Source organism: Chiloscyllium plagiosum, unplaced genomic scaffold (assembly GCF_037043375.1).
Source record: "Chiloscyllium plagiosum isolate Xiang-an unplaced genomic scaffold, Cpla_swu_hap1 HiC_scaffold_7, whole genome shotgun sequence".
Classification (NCBI taxonomy): Eukaryota; Metazoa; Chordata; class Chondrichthyes; order Orectolobiformes; family Hemiscylliidae; genus Chiloscyllium; species Chiloscyllium plagiosum.
The window spans coordinates 7,747,464-7,768,021 of NW_028270145.1; the positions used below are offsets into that span (position 1 = coordinate 7,747,464).

Genomic DNA, 20,558 nt, shown 5'->3' on the forward strand with positions numbered 1-20,558 from the left:
ACTTAATCAAGAGGTATAACATCATCAGAGGGTTAGATTGGATGGATAGAGAGCCTTTTTCCTCAGATGGTGAGGGCTAATACAAGGGGACATAACTTTAAATTGAGGGGTGATAAATTTAGGACAGATATCAGGGGTAGTTTCCTTACTCAGAGTAGTAGGGGTGTGGAACAGCCTGCCTGCAACAGTAGTAGACTCGCCGACGTTAAGGGCATTTAAATGGGCATTGGACATTCATTTGGATAATAATGGAATGGTGAGGTTAGATGAACATCAGATTAATTTCGCAGGTCGGCGCAACATTGCGCTTGTACTGCGCTGTAACATTCCATGTTCTATAGACAGGTTGCTTCATCATGTGGAACTCTTCACAGAAGAATTGCTGGAACCAATGAAATAAAGCGAATGTAAAGAGCAGGAGAGCCTAAGGTGGTTCAATTTGTTTCTAGACAGTGGCAGACCACATGAGATCCGTTAATCAACTGAAAATACAGGCAGACAATGATAAAAGCATGTAATGAAAAGTAAACTTTGGTATAGCGATTAACAGCAATTGCGTCTTGTTAAGAACTTTGCAAAGTTCAAAAGCAAAAGATGGAGCAGTCAACAATATCACTTTTACTTAATGCCATATCAACATCTATATCACCACTCACTCCATCAACTTCAACTCCAAGCCTGAAAAGATTCAGCTGGAGAGTCCTATAACAAAAGTATTTGGACCAATTTTATATTACTTACGCCATTACTTTGTTTTATATCATTACTGCTTACTTTTTCCAGTTACACTTTACATTAAACATTTTTAGTTTGTCTTTTACCAAAAATATCAAATTTAGGATGGTTTGAACCCAATCCACTTGACTCCCATTGTAAAATATGTTTCCTGATTGTGAAGTTTTCCACGAACCAAATCCCAGTGAATAGCAACACTTTATATGGTTTAAACACAACCAACATTTACTGAAAATGACAAATGATTTAAGAATGAAAAATTGAAGGACGCTAAACTTGAAAGACTTCAGAGAAGATTTACAAGGATGTTGCCAGGGTTGGAGGATTTGAGCTATAGGGAGAGGCTGAACAGACTAGGGCTGTTTTCCCTGGAGCGTCGGAGGCTGAGGTGTGACCTTATAGAGGTTTACAAAACCATGAGGGGCACGGATAGGATAAACAGACAAATTCTTTTCCCTGGGGTCGGGGAGTTCAGAACTAGAGGGCATAGGTTTAGAGTGAGAGGGGAAAGATATAAAAGAGACCCAAGGGGCAACTTTTTCATGCAGAGGGTGGTACGTGTATGGAATGAGCGGAGGATGTGGTGGAGGCTGGTACAATTGCAACATTTAGGAGGCATTTGGATGGGTATACGAATAGGAAGGGTTTGGAGGAATTTGGGCTGGATGCTGGCAGGTGGGACTAGATTGGGTTGGGATATCTGGTCAGCATGGACAGGTTGGACCTAAGGGTCTGTTTCCATGCTGTACATCTCTATGACTCTAATATTACGCCCAATACCTAATTATGCACAACCAACAATTGCAAATATTTTCTTCACTAAAAAACAAATCACTAACTGTTAATGCAACTGCACGTTTTGCTAGCGGTTGGAAGTAACAACCCAGAAACTTCCTATCCAAATTGGAACACTCAAGGAAAAAGTCTCCATTTTAAAACTGATTTCATAAACAGTTTAATGAGGACTCAGTTGACAATGCTCTCACCCAACAAAATTAGTCCTACACATCTGAAAAATTAACTTACTCAGTTTTTCTCAACAGATTCATGACTCTCAAAAGTTGGAACTGTACAGTAGAGACCAGATTTTTTTAAAAAAACGTAAGAATGATTCAATTTAAAATAATAAGTTAAAGTAATGCTCCTCCCTTCAACAGTGCATAGGGAAATGCACCATATACTCAACCATCTTTACTACGTCAGACTTCATCAGAGTGGCAAAATGTTAAAATTGGCTTTAATATTCCAACCAAATGTGTGAAGACAAGTAAAAGGAGAATTCTTATTAATGTTTGAAAGTATAATTTAGTTTGACTTCCATTGTGCTGACCCCCATTGTCTTCTCAAGCAACTTTTTATTTTTATGCAAATCTGAATGAGTGATAAGTCAATGATGAGAAATTTCACATAGGCTTAAAGGACTGAATGCCTACTCCAAATTTACAAATTCAGAGAAAACAGAGAGCAAGTAGTTATGCACACCTAGAATTGCAGAAGTTGTGACAAGGAAGTAAAAATGCATAAAATCCTTACTGATAATTTTAAAAAGTATCCTACATGCTCAAAAAAAACTACAATATTTATTCCAATAAAAAAAACAGGAGGCATCATAACAGAGAGATATATTTATTAAAACACCAAGTTTACCTACACTAAATTCTTCAAATGAAAGCAAAGGTACAAGCTTGCTAGTTGTGGATTAAGATATCATAAGTGAACCTGACCACATAATTAACGAGTGACGAGTTCATCATGTTGGTTGGATTCACAAATTGTCAAATTTCAACATGCCAGAGTGGGATCTTAACATTAATCCTGAAGTTCATATTGAATTTGCTTTATGCAACTAGCTGTAACCAAAGGATTTATAAATATTACACAATAGAGAATATAAAGTATTTACAACATTAGTTGGAAAGATTTAATGATATGAAGCAGAACTTATTGAATTTATCTCCACAAACCTGGAGGAATTAGCCAATACAAATGTCATTGTTAAGAAGCTGAGAAATCCAGAGAAGATAATCCTAAAATGCCTGGTCCAAAATATAACAAATGCATTTTTAGCCTTTTTGGAGCTTTTCAATAGTTGGTAACCAAGCACATTTTAACTAACTAACTTAGCTCCATGGGCCAGGAACCACAGTGCAAGTCTCCTTAATGTTCACCAAAGACGGCATAATGGGGGTCAGAAATGTTCCAGTGAAATAAATAGCCATTTTCAAGCTTGCAAGGGCACAATTTCAAAACTCAATTAGTTCACTTGTGATTTTCAGACTGTTAATTTGATTGCAGACAATTTGCTAAGGAGTAGGGATCTCTCGTTTGCTTTGAATAAGGTCGTTCATGCACAACTCATTATCTTACATATCTTTTCACAAGTTAGTTCTGAAGATCTTTGTCACAAACTGTAGAAAAAGTTGTGCAAAGTGAACCATTGTATTTTAGCAAAAGTAGAAAAGATAAACTTGGTCATGCAAAGGAAGTGGGGAAATTAAACCGACATACAAAAATTTAATGAAGACAACATGATCCTTATTTGAAAACTAGTCAATTTAAAACTTACTTAAAAAAACCCAAAAGAACTTGAGAAATATAAACTGGAATCAGACTTTTTGTTTATTTTTTTGTTAGAAACAACCCTTTAACACAAGGAATGAAACCTAAATCTCAATAAAGACAAATTTAAATGAATTGTAAATTCAGTATTCATCATCCTGTTGGTCACTGTAAGATTTAGTTATTTAACATCAAGAACAAGTAATGATACAGGATTTATGGTCTACAAGTCCTATTTAAAATAAAATTGTGCTACTAGCCCTATTTATTCACTTACTACTTTACAATCTGCTCCAACAAGAGGATAATGTTTGTATTTCAAACTCTTATCACGTCACATCCGAAGCACAGCATAAGATTGGGCAATATCAATGCAGGAAAATAGCAGACAACAAAGACAATGCACAGATTTAAGTCCATTTTATAAGATGTAATCAAGTTCATAGCGGACATGTGTATTCTTTTCATCATTGAAGATCCTTGGATAATGTGCAATTAGGGCATCCTGTGAACCAATGTAGATGGAGTTGTAGATTTTCCAGTATACATCACGTACTTTCCTAGCTGGATGGAACAAGCCCTATTAACAGAGAAAAAAAAAACAGAGTTATAAAAATGTATGATGGACTAATAGGGAGGTCAGTCCGAGGAAAACATGTTAAATACAAACTTTGATTACAATTGATATAATTATGAGTTTTTTAAAGATTATTATACTTTGGGACTAGAGCTTTAAATTTTGCATCATCATCATCAATTTGTGTCACATCATCTGTCCTGAAGTTTACCCAATATTAAGTTTGTGTGGTTTGATTGTTAGAGGTCAAAGGAAGGCTTAGATTGTTTAAATGAGAAGGAAGCTATAAAAGGTAGCTTGGAACTAATAGCAAAAGTATCTTGCTTTACCAAGAGACTCCCAAAATCCTAGAAAATTGTTGATATCAGGTGACTAGTAAACTGCCCATTTATTTCCAAGATGAAAGGAAATTGGGATCAATAGTAGCTAGCCAACATTTCTACATGGATGCAAGGTTACGTATTCCATGTTGTCAGAAAAGAGTAAGCCATGTTTGAGATCAGGTTGCAGGCTTCCCCACAAATCAATATCACAGACAACCATATTTCTGTGTGGTCAGCAGAGAGAAGACTGCTCAGCTTTATGAACTATCACAGTTGAATGCGGGAGGGAGACAATCACCAGTTGAAGAAACCTATACTACGGCCTTCCACAGGGTCCAGATTTATTTTGACATGACTAGTGGGAAGAATAATCATCTTTATTTTGCTTCTGGCAGTGGATTGAAAAAACTCTCTGGAAACTGGGAAAAGCACCTAGAGATGCTCAAAGTCACTACTCAGTGAAGCTGGTTTACAGGAATCCATAGGGAGCTGGGACCAACTGTGGATTGTTTGCTAAAAGATCTGTAGTTCCAAGAAGAGTACAATGGATTATTAGTATAAAAGGGGAAAAAAGGTGTTCCTCTCCACAGTTTAAACATTACTTGCCCAGTAAAAGTAAACATTTAACAATAAAAGCAAAATAATGCAGATGTTAGATACTTGAAATAAAGACAGAGTGCTGGAGAAACTTAAGAGGTATGGTAACATCTGTGCAGAGAGGAGTTGAGTAAATATTGAGTTCAATGGGATTCTTCATCAGAACTCCGCTAAGCAGTTACATCATACTTAAAACATTAATTCCGTTTCAGTCCCACAGATCCTGGCAGACATGGAGAGTCTTGAAAATAACTTTGCTTGCCCAAGGAAGACACTATCAAATGGTGAAAAATCAGGGTATTTAATCTAGAATTTTTTATACATGTTTTCTGATTTATTGTAACACTAATTTCAAAACATAATTTTAAGGCAGGATTTGTTGTGCTCCTCCAAAATATGGGATATAGGTTTGTATCGAAGATCAACTGTAAACCTTAGCATTGCGACTACTAGGAAGCTGGGTACTTTCCCAGAATGTGAGGGAAATTCCTGGCATCTTAAGACACAAAACGGCACCTTCAAAATTCTGGGGACAATCTTGCAGTCTTTCAACATCAAGATAATGAGAAAATAATAGCCTACCAGCATTTTGATGCAGAAATTTAATTCAAGTACAAAATTGTTGAACTTACCTGTAAACAATACTGTAACATTCTACAAGGACCTAATGCGACCCTTAAACCCTCCAATGCTCCCATGACTGCCTGAATAACATGTGGCGATGTCTCAAAAACATTGGGCCATACATAATTTAACAAGTGATTCAGTGCATCTTCACAGCCAAATCCATATACTCCCAGCGACATATGCTGCACAACCGCACTTGCTGTCTGTCTGTGAACCAGGTCTCTACAACAGAATAAATAAATATTAATTGATAATTGCGAAGAATGTATGTGCTTTTTTTTCCTGGCTATGCATGTTATAACAAAACTATTTAAAGTTCATGCTTCACAATCTAAGATACTGTTCAAACACCTTCTGCTAAAACAATGATTTACACTTGTAAGAAATCTCTGCTTCCCATGAACTTCATGGGGAGTGGAAGAAAAACGAATTAACAAAATTATTCAATTAGTCAATTTCATTAATTAAAAAGATCTTTTGTAAATTTTCTTCATTGTCTCAGTTAGTAATGTTAAGTTAGTAGTACAAATTTGGGCAGGGAGATTGGCTGAGGGATGGAAACCAATGGAAGTCAGTAAATCTAGCCAATCTATGAATAGACTAGAATGCATGTGGTGAAACTCTGCATGAACTGGACTTTAGCAAGTTAGGACCTTTTGAGCCTGCAAAATTTCAGCTGCAGCAGAGGAGATGGATGATGTTTCAGAGGTATAATAACATTGTTTTTAATGGACTGCAGATGGGGCTCAGGGTTGTGCAGAATGCTGAATGGGTATGTAAAACTAAATGCAAGTTTGAAAAAGGATTGATAACTAAGGCAAGGTATTTCTGACAAAGGCCAAAAAGGACATCAGTAATTTTCCCAAAGTCAAGAAATACTGGTCCATCCACAGGAAGACAGCCTGACAAGTACAGTAACTATCATATCATCAAAGATAGTAGAGGTAAAACATTTAGAGATAGATGTGCCTTTTTAAAAATTCTCCCCTTGTTGGTTGATGTCATTAAACAGCAACATATGGATCAAAATCAGAAGTGGAACATAAAGATGAAAGTCTGAAACACAATCAGCACAGCATTGCAAGGATCGACAAAAAACAAATATGAATTATGATGGATAATATAAAATTGAGATTGCATTGCCAAAGGAGATGTTAACTATTTTTGAAAATGAATTCTTAGGATGTAAACTGGCAAGATGACCATTTATTGCCCAAGTCAAAGAAAGAAACATGAATGCTGTTTAAACTTTTGTCAATTCTGGTTCCTTAATAGCACCAGAGGTACAGTTGGTTATCTTAGCACAGAAAGGAAACTTTCTCAGTGGAAACTTTTCAGTGATGCCTTATTTTACTGGAGTCACCCCCAGCATTCACTCTAAACTACTTGGAGGTTCAAACAATGCTGACCAGTGTGCCAATGCATTGATGTTTGGTTCCAAAGATGTCAGAGGTTCAGGCAGTAAACATAAAATTACAGAACATTGGGAGCCTCATTCCTCTACAATTTTATTTACCCATCTCAGCTTTAAAGAAATGAGATGAGCTAATTATCACACTCACGAATGAAGATACAACAGCAGTGCTCCTCCCTATATTGCCTCTTCTTTCGGAGATGCTGTTGTAGTTCAAATCAGAACTCTCTGTGGGAGACTACAATGGGTAGAATTGGCAAACAATCCTTTGTGCAGCACTGCACCTACTCTCAGTAGATTTGCATGTATTTTTAAATTTTAAGATAATGACAGTACAGTCATATGATCCAGACTCTACTGTCGCCATCACTGAACAGCCCAATACACTATCCATCATGGCTAAGATGGACATTTGCCTAAAATATCAGAATGCTACTACCCTCTTTGAAATGATATTCTGGGATTCTACTTCACCTCAGGAGAAAGGCAATAAGGAAGAAAATTCCTTCAAAATATTATCCCAGAATACTAGTTACAGCAAGAGTCTGAAATCATGCTCATCAATACGGGGTGAATTTATTACTAACATGAAGGAACTCCTTGTCTCTAAATCAGGGATCTTCCCGTCTGAGCTGCAGAGGAAATGTCAGATGGAGATGGAGATTTATTTTGCTCTTTTGCCATTTTATTTGGGAGCCCTTTAATGTGAGCTCCAGGAAGTAGGGATGCCGGTGGCAAATGGAGTAGGGAGATCGCCACTCTTACCAACACTACCTTTTTCAGTGACAGGGTTCAGCTTCTCTTCCTGAACTCCCCTAGCAATGTTCAACCTACCTCTCACCATTTGCACATCATCCCTGACTTCCAACCATTCAGCATTTTCCTTCCCTCAATCTCACTAAGGCCTGACAGCTTCTTCTCATTCCTGATCGTGTTCAGCTTTCCCCCATCACTTACCCCTAAATGTATTCTCCTCCCTCACTTCACTCTATGAAAGTACTCAACTTTTCCAGCAGCTAGGTCTCCAGAGGTCTAGGTAACATGTGGGATTCCCAGCCTTAGATTAGATTAGATTCCCTCCAGTGTGCAAACAAGCCCTTCGGCCCAACAAGTCTACATGACCCTCCGAAGAGTAACCCACCCAGACCCATTTCCCTCCGACTAATGCACCTAACACTATGGGCAATTTAGCATGACCAATTCACCTGATCTGCACATCTTTGGACTGTGGGATGAAACCGGAGCACCCAGAGGAAACCTACGCAGACATGGGGAGAACGTGCAAACTCCACACAGTCAATCACCCAAGGCTGGGACCAAACCTGGGACCCTGGTGCTGTGAGGCAGCAGTGCTAACCACTGAGCCACCGTGCCGCCAAATAGTAGTTCATTCGTAATGTGGCCTAGCTCGAACAGTTTTATTTCTTTGACCCAATACAACATTACATTGACCGTGTACTATAAAGAATGGTTTTTAGTAACTAATTTTAATAAAATTATTTTTAGGCATTTTGCATTTCAGTTGAATGTGAGATCTGTATTACATTAAGGAACACAAACACAAAAGTAAGCCTTTATGCGGAATTCGACAATTTGTTCTATATACATGTATAACGATCATGGAAACTTCAACATCTGTAATTGCCAACATTCAAAACTAAACTCACCTGTCCATTAAAGCATCTTCAAGCAATGGAGTAACCGCATAAATGTAATCCTTTCCCATTTCTCCAATATACTCAAATAGAAACGAAAGAGATTTAAGCACTCCATTCTGGACATTCAGTTCAGGAACTCTGTACTCATTCATCAAGGCAGGTAACACTGTGAACGGCGAACATGTTTCTGCCACAATGGCAATAGCTACTGTGGTACAGACTCTGTTCTGGCGCTCTTGAACCTTCAGATTATTTAACAGTGTGGCCAATACATCATGGGGACTGAAAGAAAGTTACAACAGCAAGGTGAGCAATACCACTTAAACAAAGAAAAGTACAGGACAGTAACAGGTCCTTTGGCCCACCAAGACTGTGCCGACACATGTTGGGCTTTCTAAACTAAAAGCCTTTTGCCGCTACGTGGTCCATATCCCTTTAATCCCTGACTATTCATATATTTGTCAGGATGCCTCTTAAACATTGCTATTGTGTCCATCTCCAGTGGCAGCGCATTCCAGGCACTTACCACCCTTTGTAAAAACATGCCTCTCATCTCCTTTAAATTTTCTCCCTTTTGCCTTAAACTTATGCACCCCACCCCCACGTATACCACATTTCTACCCTGGGAAAAAGATTCCAACTGTCCATACCTCTTATAATTCTGGAAACTTTTATCAAATCACCCCTCATTGTTTGACGTTCAAGTGAAAACAAACCATGCTTGTCCAATTCCTCTTCATGGCTCATACCCTCCAAACCAGGCAACATCCTGGTAAACTGTTTCCGTACCCTCTCCAAAGCCTCAACATCCTTCTGTCAGTGTGGCAGCAAGAGTTGTACACAATATTCCAAATGTTTTATACAGTTGCATGACTTGCCAATTTTAATATTCTATGCTCTGACTGAAGGCAAGTATGTCATGTACATTCTTGAACACCTTATTCACGTGCTGTCACTTTCAGGAAACTGTACATCATATGCCTCGATCCCTCTGTATATTGATGTCACTAAGGGTGTTGCCATTTTCTGTAAACTTCCCTCCTGCATTAGATCTTCCAAAATGCATCACCTCCCAATTGTCCAGATTAAATTTTATCTGCCATTTTTCCGTCCAAGTCTCCAGCCTACATATATCCTGCTGCATCCTCTGGCAATTCTATTCATTGCCCATAGCTCCCTCAATATTTCTGCCCTCCGCAAACTTACTAATCAGGCTACCTACTTCTCCTCTAAATTACAAACAGTGGTCCCAGTATTGACCCTTACGGAACACCACTGGTCACAGACCTTCAGTCAGAAAAACATCCTTCCACCTCTACTTTCAGTCTTTTACAACTAGGCCAGTTCTATATCCATCTTACCCGTTCACTGCTGACCCCATGTGATTGCCCTTTTTTTTTTAACCAGCCTGCAGTGATGGATCTTGTCAAAAGCCTTGGTGAAGTCCATACAGACAACTATTGCCTTATTCTCAATCACCTCTGTTGCTTCCTCAAAAAAGTCAATCACATTTGAAAGACATGATCTTCCCCACACAAACCAACGCCGCCTATCACTAATAAGTCCATATTTTTTGGAATGTCAGTAAATCTTAAGAGTCTTTTCCAATTATTTCCATACCACTGATGTAAGGCTCACCGACCTGTAGTTTCCTGGATTATCCAAGTTGCCATTCTTAACCAAATGAACAATGTTGGCTATTCTTCTGTCCTCTGGGATCTTTTTTGACCAAAGAGGATGCAAAGGTTTCATACAAGACCCCAGTCATTTCCTCACCTACATCTCATTGCACCCTGCAATAAAGCCATCAAGTCCTAGGGACTTAGAGTGATACAGCACAGAAACAGACCGTTCGGTCAAACTCATCCACATGGACCAGACATCCCATTCTGACCTAGTTCCATTTGCTAGTATTTGGCCCACATCCCTCGAAACCCTTCCTATTCATACCCATCTAGATGCCTTTTAAATGTTGTAACGATACTCGCCTCCATCACTTCCTCTGGTAACTCATTCCAAGCACGCACCACCCTCTAAAAAAGTTGCCCCATAGATTCTCGTTATATCTTTCCCCTCTCACCTTAAAGCCATGTCCTCTAGTTTTGGACTCCTATACCCTCAGAAAAATACCTTGGCTATTCACCCTATTCATGCCCCTTATGATTTTATAAATGTCAGTAAGGTCAGCCCTAAGCCTCCGATGCCCCAGTGAGAAAAGCCGCAGTTGATTCAGCCTCTGCCTACAGCTCAAACCCTCCTGTTCTACCAGCACCTTGTAAATCTTTTCTGCACCCTCTCAAGTTTAATAACATCCTACCTATAGAAGGTCAACTAGAATTATTCCAAAAGTGCCATCATCAATGTCTTGTACAGCTAAAACAATTCATCCCAACTCCTATTCTCAATGTTACCATCAATGAAGGCAAGCATGCCAAAAGCCTTCTTAACCAACTCTCTACCTGAGACTCCATTTCCAAGGAACTACGTACCTACACCCTGGATCTCTTTGTTTGGCAACACTCCCCAGGGCCCTATCATTTACTAAATAAGTCCCTCATTTGCCTTACAAAATGCAGCAGCTCACATTTATCTAATTAAACTCCATTTGCCATGCCTTAGTTCACTGACCCATCTGATCCAAAGTCCTATTTATACACTTCGCTGACCACTACACCGCCCATTTTAGTGTCATTTGCAAACTTGCTAACCGTGCCTCCTTTATTCACATCCAAATCATTTATTTTTGACGAAAAGCAGTGGACCCAGCATTGATCGTTGTTTCAGGTTGCTGGTCATAGGCCTCCAGTCCAAAAAACATCCCTCCACGACCACCCTCTGTCTCCTACCATCAAGCCAATTTTGTATCCAGTTGGCTTGCTCCCCCGGATCCCATGTGATCTAACCTTGCTAAGAAATCTACTATGCATAACCTTGTCGAACATATAGACAACAGCTACAGCTCTGCCTTCATTAATCTTCTTTGTCATCTCTTCAAAAAGCTCAATTAAGTTAGTGAGACATGGATTTCCCACACACAAAGCCACAATGGTTATCTCTAAATCAGTCCTTGCCTTTCTAAGTACATGGAAATCCCATCCCTCAGGATCCCCTCTGACAATTTAACCACCACTGACATAAGGCTCACTGATTTATAGTTCTCTGGCTTTTCTTTACAGCCTTTCTTAAATAACGGCAGCACATTAGCCAACCTCCAGTCTTCTGGAGGCCTGTGGCTATTGATGATACAGATATCTCAGCAAGGGGCCCAGCAATCGCTTCCCTCAAATGTTCAGAGAAACACTTGATCAGGTCCTGGGGATTTATCTATCCTTCCGCATGTTAAGACCTCGAGCACTACCTCTTCTGTAATAGAGACACTTCTCAGGATATCACTTTTTTCCCCCCTCCCCAAAGTTTCCACGCTTCCTTCCCTACAGTAAATACTGACGCAAAATACTTGTTTAGTATCTCACCCATCTCCTGTAATTCCACACGATGATGGCCTTGTTGATCTCGCTTTTCTCTTTGTAATTATTCTTTTGCCCTGAATATATTTACAGAACCGCTTTGGATTCTCCTCAACCCTATTTGCCAAAACGATCGCTCACTCCCTTTTTACCCTCCTGAATTTCGAGTATACTCCGACTGCTCTTATACTCTTCTAGGGATTCACTTGTTCCCAGCTGTCTATACGTGACATATGTCTCCTTCTTATTCTTGACTAAACCTTAATTTCTCTAGTCATCCAGAATTCCCTACACCTACCAGCCTTGCCCTTTACCCCAACAGGAACATACTGTCTCTGAACTCATCTCATTCTTAAAGGCCTCCCACTTGTCAACTGTCCCTTTATCTGCAAAAAGCCTCCCCCGATCAACTTTAGAAAAGTCCTATCTGAAATGGTGAAAATTGGCCTTACTACAATTTAGAACTTCAACTTTTTGATCAGTTCTATCCCTTTCGATAGCTATTTTAAAACGAATGCAATTACAATCACTTGCCCCAAAATGTTCCCCCACTGACACCTCAGTCAATTGCCCTGCCTTATTTCTCAACAGGTCAAGTTTGCTCCTTGGCGAAAGTGAGGACTGAACATGCTGGAAATTAGAGTCAACAGTGTGGTGCTGGAAAAGCATAGCAGGTCAGGCAGCATCTGAGGAGCAGGAGAATCGATGTTTTGGGCAAAAGCCCCTCATCCTCCAAACTTTATTATTCAATAGGTGGCTATGCCTACTGGAGGAGGGGTTTGCTTCTCGAGTAGGCATATCCACCTATTGAATAAGAAAGTTTTCTTGTACACACTTAACAAATTTCTATCCATCCAAACCCTTAACATTATGACAGTCCAAATCTATACTTTGAAAGTTAGAATTCCCAACCATTACAACCCCGTTTTTGTTACAGATATCGGAGATCTTCTTACATTTGGCTTCTCACTTTCCCACTGACTACTGTAGGGCCTATAATACAATCCCAACATGGTGATCATCCCTTGTTTATTTTTAAGTTCCACCCATTTAACTTCACTGGACAATCTCCAAGGCATATCTTTCCTAAGTATAGCCACATTCTCCCTAACCAAAAACTCAAGCACTCCCTTTCCACTCCGGCCTCTCTTTCGATCCTTCCTATGACACGGCTAACTTAATACTTTTCAAAACACCAAAACACTGCCTCGGTTTTATCTTTTATGCCGTAGAATATCAACATACCCCTCCCGAGGCTCACAACCCACCATGTCCTTCTCCTTTGTGAATGCCAATGCAAAGTACTTGCTGAGGACCTCACCCACTTCCTCCAGTTCCACACAAACTTCCTCCTTTGACCTTGAGTGGGCCTATCCTTTCCATAGCTACCTTCTTTTTATAATTGGCCAAACAAAATCAGAAGTGTGTCCAGCATTTGTGCACATTGTTACAGAAATCAAGCATTTTCCTTCAAACATCAGCATCAGCCTAGGTCGTACAATACTGAATAATGTTACATAAGGAAAAAAGGAAAGCTAAAGACTTTTATACTTAGAGATTGGCTCAACAAATGCAAGTGCATAATAGTCTTGTATCACCCATTTCAGCTTTTACAGTTGGATCTGAACTGAACTGAAGCAGATGAAATTGCACTGTTGCAGAGAACACAGAAAGGCTGAGCAGATACTTGTGCTTTACTTTATTGCTTCAACAAATGTAAAACATGACTTACCCAATAGCTTTTGCAATGTAGCCAAAAGTGTTTACTGTTGCCCTTCTGATGGCTTTTTTGTGTGCTTTCAAAAGTTCTAATAGTTCAAAGCAGATCCTCATCCATTCACGAGCAGATACATACTCTGCACCTCTGAAGAAAAGACCCACAGATGTTTAGAAGTCATTATACAATTTCTGACCAGTACAAAAAAAAAGTTACAATCTCAACCAGTTCGAAATCCAGTTCTATACATTTAAACTTTTCAAAAGAAACCTGGCATTAACTTGTTGGATTTACCTCTAAATTACTTCCAAGATACTTGGATATAAATGCACTCTCGTATTCTGGCATGCTCATACTTGAATCAAATTTGAATAGGAAAAAAAAGGTATAATTTGGCCCTGGAACTATATTCAACAAGACTAAATATCACAATGCAGTTTCCCATTATTTAGAAATGGTGACATAATGCAAATTACCGATCAGCAATTCGCCCAACCAGGTCAATACAATTCTCCTGAACCTTCTCATGCCTATTCTTTAGGATTGGAGTAAGGCGTGGAAGTAGATCCTTTATAGGCGGTGTCATCTTATGCATACCTGTATATCAACAATTGAGGAAAAATATTTTTTTGTTTCATATATCTTCAGGAAAAAAGTACAATGTATTTTACCAATCCAAAGAGTTTTATCCCTCCCTAAATAATATTTACCATTACATGTAATAATGTAGTAGCACAATAGACTTACCTATAACATTTACAATAGCTTTAAGTGCTCCCAGGATGCTACCCAGAACCTCAGGGTACTCTTCGCCAAGGTATTCATATAGTACAACACCCAAGTGGCCCATTAGTTTTTCCTACAAGTAAAGAGACCAAATATCAATCCACATGATTTGCCTGCAAATAGTGAAAACATACCTGAAGCAAAAAACATTGGTGTGGCCAGGTAAGTGAAATATTGCACTGGACAATGTACATACCTCTTGACATGTCTTCATGACAACTGCAATTCGAGAGATGAGATCCGCAGCTTGCTGTCGCACTTTGGCTGATTTGTTGTTTAGACGCCATAATACTGTACCACAAATCTGGGGTAAATAGGGCTTCACTCGCTTACCTAATGCATTTACCACTGTACCAAAACCATTTAACATTACAGAATCCTAGAAAAACACAAGGATTATGAATGTCAGGGTAATTGTAAGAAAGGCAATAAAAAACATGATGATATATCATTGTTCAAATACAACTCAACCAAACTGAAAATGCTGTGGCACTGTAACATTACAAAAGCTGCTGCAAAATCTTGTGCAAAACTCAAAGGGAAGAGAAATTAAATGTTTAGGCATCATGTGGGTGCAGCCACATTAGAAGTATTACATACAGTTCTGCTCACCGCATTATAGGAAGGATGTGGAAGCTCTGAAATGGGTTCAGAGGAGATTTACTAGGATGTTGCCTGGTATGGAGGCAAGGTCTTACAAGGAAAGGCTGAGGGACTTCAGGCTATTTTCGTTAGAGAGAAGAAGGTTGAGAGGTGACTTAATTGACACATATAAGATGGGTGGCACAGTGGTTAGCTCTGCTGCCACACAGCGCCAGAGATCTGGTTCAATTCCCGCCTCAGGCGACTGACTGTGTGGAGTTTGCACATTCTCCCCGTGCCTGTGTGGGTTTCCTCCGGGTGCTCTGGTTTCCTCCCACAGTCCAAAAAATGTGCAGGTTAGGTGAATTGGCCATGCTAAATTGCCCGTAGTGTTAGGTGAAGGGGTAAATGCAGGGTAATGGGTCTGGGTGGGTTGCGCTTCGGCGGGTCGGTGTTTCCACACTGTAAGTAATCTAATCTAATCATAGTCAGAGGGTTAGACAGGGTGGACAGAGAGAGCCTTTTTCCTTGGATGGCAATGGCTAGCATGAGGGGACATAGCTTTAAATTGAGAGGTGATAGATATAGGACAGATGTCAGAGGTAATTTCTTTACTCAGAGAGTAATAGGGGCATGGAAAGCACTACCTGCAACAGTAGTAGACTTGCCAATTTTAAGGGCATTTAAATGGTCATTGGATAGGCATGTGGACAAGAATGGAATAGTGTAGGTTAGATATGCTTCAGATTGGTTCCACGGGTCAGCGCAATATGAAGGGCCTGTACTGCTCTGTAATAATCAATGTACTAATTTAGTATGCCTTTCTATTTGAAACAAATACATTTTCCATTCAATTGCTCAAAATATGCAGTAAGTTGAAGTTTAACCTCATTTTAGATGCATACCTCAGTAGTCTGTTCCTGGAAGGCATACAGAATACCATCAATAAGCTGTTCCTCCAGTTTGTGATCAATATCTGCAGCTCCCAAGTTACCCATAATCTTTTCAATGGTTTCCATCACCATTTTTCGGTATTGTTCGGCTTCATCTTTTAAGTCATCAACTATTCTGGATATTATTTCAGCTGCTCCAACTTTGTTTGCAAGTTCCACTGTGGTGTCAACTAACTGCAAAGAATAGAAATACCAATATGGTTATTCCAGTGACCTAAAATAATTTGTTGTATATAAACTCTACCTGAACCAGTGAACAGATTAACTTGAATAGCTGATCACCAACAGGTCCTTTCAAAAATATATAAAAGAATGGGCTAACAACTGCAAAGTTACATGGAAGTTGCCAAAGGTTTCCCCTCAATGCAACCCTTCCCACAGCCTTCTGAGGCAAGTAATTCTTGCTCAGCTACAACTGCACTGGCAATAGCATTACAAAGTTAGTCATTACATGTCAACAACAATAATTGCTAGCATAGTTTTACAGCAGGAAAAGCACCAAACCAAGCTAATCCACTTTTCATTTATTCCCGAAACACACACACAATACAGAAAATCAGTGTAAAATCAATCCTGGCTGAGCTTTCTTCTCTTCATGGGGATATTAAAGCGACAAAATAGTATTCATACAATAATCAGTTAAATTGGTCTTGCAGTTTTACAACTGACCTTTGCAATCAAAATGTTGTATGCACCCTCTAAAAATACTGTTTTTTAAAAAGGTGCACACTTAATATAATTTAATAGCACGTAATGGACAAAATAATACAAGATAAACCAATGCCCAGTATTGTTCACTTAGATCCTGAAGTATTAAAAGAAACAAATGAGTAAATTGCAGATATTTCACCTATAATGTTTAAATGTACTCAATTTAGGATGTGTTCCCTTGAAATGAAAAACTATAAATATCACTCCATTATTTAAAAACCAGAGGGGGAAACCAGGTTACTTCAGGCCTATAATATCTTAAGTATAAGCTAATTAAATACTCTGCATCAGTCTTCACAAGGGAAAAGGATGATGCAGATATAGACATCAGTGTGGGGGATCATGAAATATTTGAAGAATATGAACTTAGTGGGAGTAGACGTACTAGTGGCTTTGGCAGCCTTAAAACCTCAGACCCAGATGACATACATCCCAGATTGTTGAGGAGAGAGAAGACATCAGGGGTACTGGCAGCAATAATCAGATCCTTTCTGGCTGCAGGTGAGGTGGACTACTAACATTGTCCCATTATTAAAAAGGAGAGAAAGGGATAAACAAAGAACTCACAGGTCAGTCTAACCTTGGTGGCGGGTAAATCATTAGACATGCTTCTGAGGGACAGAATACATTGTAAACATCACATTTTATTAATGTTACTTCATTTCTGGATTGTGCACCAAAATGGGAAAAGGACACTGCTTTAAACAAAGGAAGCTATAGAAGGAAATGTTGCAGTTTGTAAAACAAATTACTGAAACTCATCATGAGTTGTATTTGCATTGTTGATTTGTTCAAGCAATGGGGAAAGTCACTGGAGACTCACTGGCACCTTGGGTGTGTTGTGTTTGTGACAGCTTTGCCCAGAGACAGGCTACTGACTGAAAAACTTTTGGTTAGGAGTGATCAGTGTGCCAACAACTGTTTGGCTCCTGGGCAGGTGGACAACCAGTGTTTGAACCATAAATGAGCAGATATCCTCCAAAACTCTCTCTTCTTGCAGAGATGTAACAAAGAATAGGAAAATAGCTAGCTAATCTCACTCACCATTTGACTATAAGCTGTTACCTCTAAACGATGACTGAGAAGCTGAACAATTAGCGTACCAATTGCCCTGTGTCTGCAGTAAAGGACTTGGAAGGAAGAAAACTGGTGATCAGAAGAACCCAGAATAAGCAAAAAGGACAACATTTGAATCTCGTGGATTGGTGCTATTAAAGTAAATTGTCCTTTTTTCCCTCTCTATCCATGGCATCTACATATTTTAGTTTCATCTATCTGAACGTGTGTCAGAGGTTGGGAAAAGATAAAGTTTAAGTTAGAGAATTAAATTTGGGAAAAATAGTAGCTCCTTGTTCAGTGCAGATACCTGAACAATGGTTTCTGTTATACCAAGTCTATTAGGCAGGAAATTTTGATTAAATCTATATTTTTGTGATGAACCGGGAAGTAGCAGGGCTTGTGTCTCAGCACATTTTTCCAAGTAGATCTTGATATTATCTGTGCTTGGAGAAACAAATTAATGATGGAGAGTCAGCATGGATTTGTTATGGAATCTTAGCATTTGAGAAATTGTTGTGGTAGACAGGAGAGTTGAAGAGTGTGATGCACAGGTTCTGGCCTGTATGGACTTAAGGAAGGTTTTGAAACGATCCTCACGGCAGACTGTTCAAAGAAAGTAAAATCCCCATACAGATGTTTCCGTGCAAGTCTATTCCCAGTGGAGTTCCATTGGACTCAGCTTTGCGACCGTTGCTGTTTCACATTAATTAAATGGACTTAAATGTAGGAATAGGAGCAAAATGCTTGCAGCTGACATGAGAACTGGTAGGGTGGTAAGCAGAGAGGATAGTGATAAATAGCAGAAGGAGATCAACAGACTGGTCAGGTGGACAGAGCAGTAGAAAATGGAATTTAACCCAGAAGTGAGAGAGATAATGCACTTGGGGGAAGGCTAACGATAGAAGAGATTACACTCTGAATAGTAGGACCATGCAAAGTACTAAGATCATAGCAGCCTTGGTGCTCATATCCACAGACCCCTGTAGGTAGCAGGGAAAGTAGAAAAGACAGCATAGGGAATGTTTGTTTTTATTAACCAAGGCACAGAATACAGGAATAGGGAAGTTATGTTGCAACTGTATAAAACACTGGTTAGGTCACAACTGGACTACTGCATGCAGTTTGTTACCACGTTATAGGAAGGATGTTATTGCAGGGTGCAGAGGAGATTTAACAGGAAGCTGTCTCAGTTGGAGAGTCTGAGCTAAGAAGAGGGATTGGATAGGCTGGAGTTATTTTTCTTGCAGCAGCAAAGGTTGAGAGGGAAACTAATAGGAGATGTGTAAAAGATTATGAGGGGCACAGATAGGGCTGATAAGAAGGCATACTTTCCATCAGTGGAGGAGTCAGTGACCAAGGCCATAGATTTATGGTAAGAGAGAGAAGGCTAACAGTAGAATTGAGGAGACTTTTTTCACTCAGATGGAAATCTCAAACTCAAACGTGTAAGCAATATTAAAATATTCACTTATGTTGCTACAGCCTCCAGAGCTGTGGGCTAAGAACTCAAAAATGGGATTAGTGTAGCCAGATCGTTGTTGACTAGCATGGGCATGATGGGTTGAATGGACTCCTTTTGTACTGTAAACATCTTTGAGGTCAGTTTAGGAGTCAAATATTACCCTTTCAAGAGATCAAAATACAGAGGAAAAAAAATAATACTTTATTTGTATATGGTTTTGGTCAGTGCCCAAGGGAACATAATACTCAGTTCTGGGTACTATACCTCAGACAGTTATTTTAACTTCGAAGGACGTACAATTCAGGTTCATCAATATCCGACTGGGGGTAACGAAAGCTAAATTATGGAGATAAATTGCTTGTATTCTAAAATTTACCAACAAAAAACAATGAACTAAACACTTTGGAAATCTGAAATTCCTTCTTTTAAGGATGTAAATGATGGATCATCTAATATTTAATAGAATCTAAAATAAAACTGAAACAGACTTTATCAAGACAAGACGTCATGGGATATGTGGAAAAGTTCATCACAGTTCACCCATATTCTACTGTATGGCCTATTTTGTTCCTATAGCCTGATGGTCGAAGTCAACACAGAATTTGGAGATTACAAATAAAAACACTTTTTAAAATTTCCCTTTGCCTTCTTTTTCTACATCACAATCCACAATCTGTAAACCAAGAATACATTTCAGACTTCTGGCAACAAACTGTGACCCTGTTGCAATGCTTTTTCATAACTTGCAGAGCACATGGCATGACAATATCACAATCATTGTTAATGTCTCCAAGTCCCAGAAATTAAATTTACAATCTAACAGTCACTGACAGCTGTTGTGATTTAAAGCTGTGATTTTTAGGTCACCAGTCTTTGGATTTTTACAAGGTCATTATTTTTACTTTTTTCTCCTTTCTGTCAATACTCTCCATCCCACAAGTACTGTCTCTTTGCTGAACGACTGTTTAACTGTCCTAAGGTATTTCAAAGACAACAGTGATGAAGGAGGCAGAGCAGTACACGTCTAAATGAATTTCACCAAACCATTTTACGAGGTTCAGCATGGTAGACTGGTTACTAAGATTAGATCACATGGGATCCGGGGGAGGTAGCCAATTGGACAGAAAGTTGGCTTAAAGATAGGAGACAGAGTGGTGGTACAGATTTACTTTTCGGACTGGAGGCCTGTGACCAGTAGAGTGCCTCAGGGATTGGTGCTAGGTCCATTGCTTTTCATGATTTATCTAAATGATTTGGATGTGAATATAGGTGGCATGGTTAGCAAGTTTGCAAATGACACCAAAATTGGTGACATAGTGCACAGTGAAGAT

At 39.2% G+C, this 20,558-nt stretch overlaps 1 protein-coding gene across 1 annotated transcript in view; it reads right to left on the reverse strand.

Moving 5' to 3' along the window:
* Positions 1 to 2,345: 2,345 nt before the first annotated feature.
* sf3b1 (splicing factor 3b, subunit 1) overlaps positions 2,346 to 20,558 on the reverse strand; it is a 62,257-nt gene continuing 44,044 nt past the window's right edge. Inside the window, exons 18-25 of the mRNA XM_043692918.2 lie at positions 15,948 to 16,169; positions 14,657 to 14,839; positions 14,422 to 14,533; positions 14,151 to 14,271; positions 13,690 to 13,821; positions 8,500 to 8,772; positions 5,424 to 5,640; positions 2,346 to 3,874 (exon numbers count right to left, since the gene is read on the reverse strand). Of these exons, the coding sequence (XP_043548853.1) occupies positions 3,716 to 3,874; positions 5,424 to 5,640; positions 8,500 to 8,772; positions 13,690 to 13,821; positions 14,151 to 14,271; positions 14,422 to 14,533; positions 14,657 to 14,839; positions 15,948 to 16,169 (1,419 nt within the window). The 3' untranslated portion in view covers positions 2,346 to 3,715. The remainder of the gene's footprint in view (positions 3,875 to 5,423; positions 5,641 to 8,499; positions 8,773 to 13,689; positions 13,822 to 14,150; positions 14,272 to 14,421; positions 14,534 to 14,656; positions 14,840 to 15,947; positions 16,170 to 20,558) is intronic.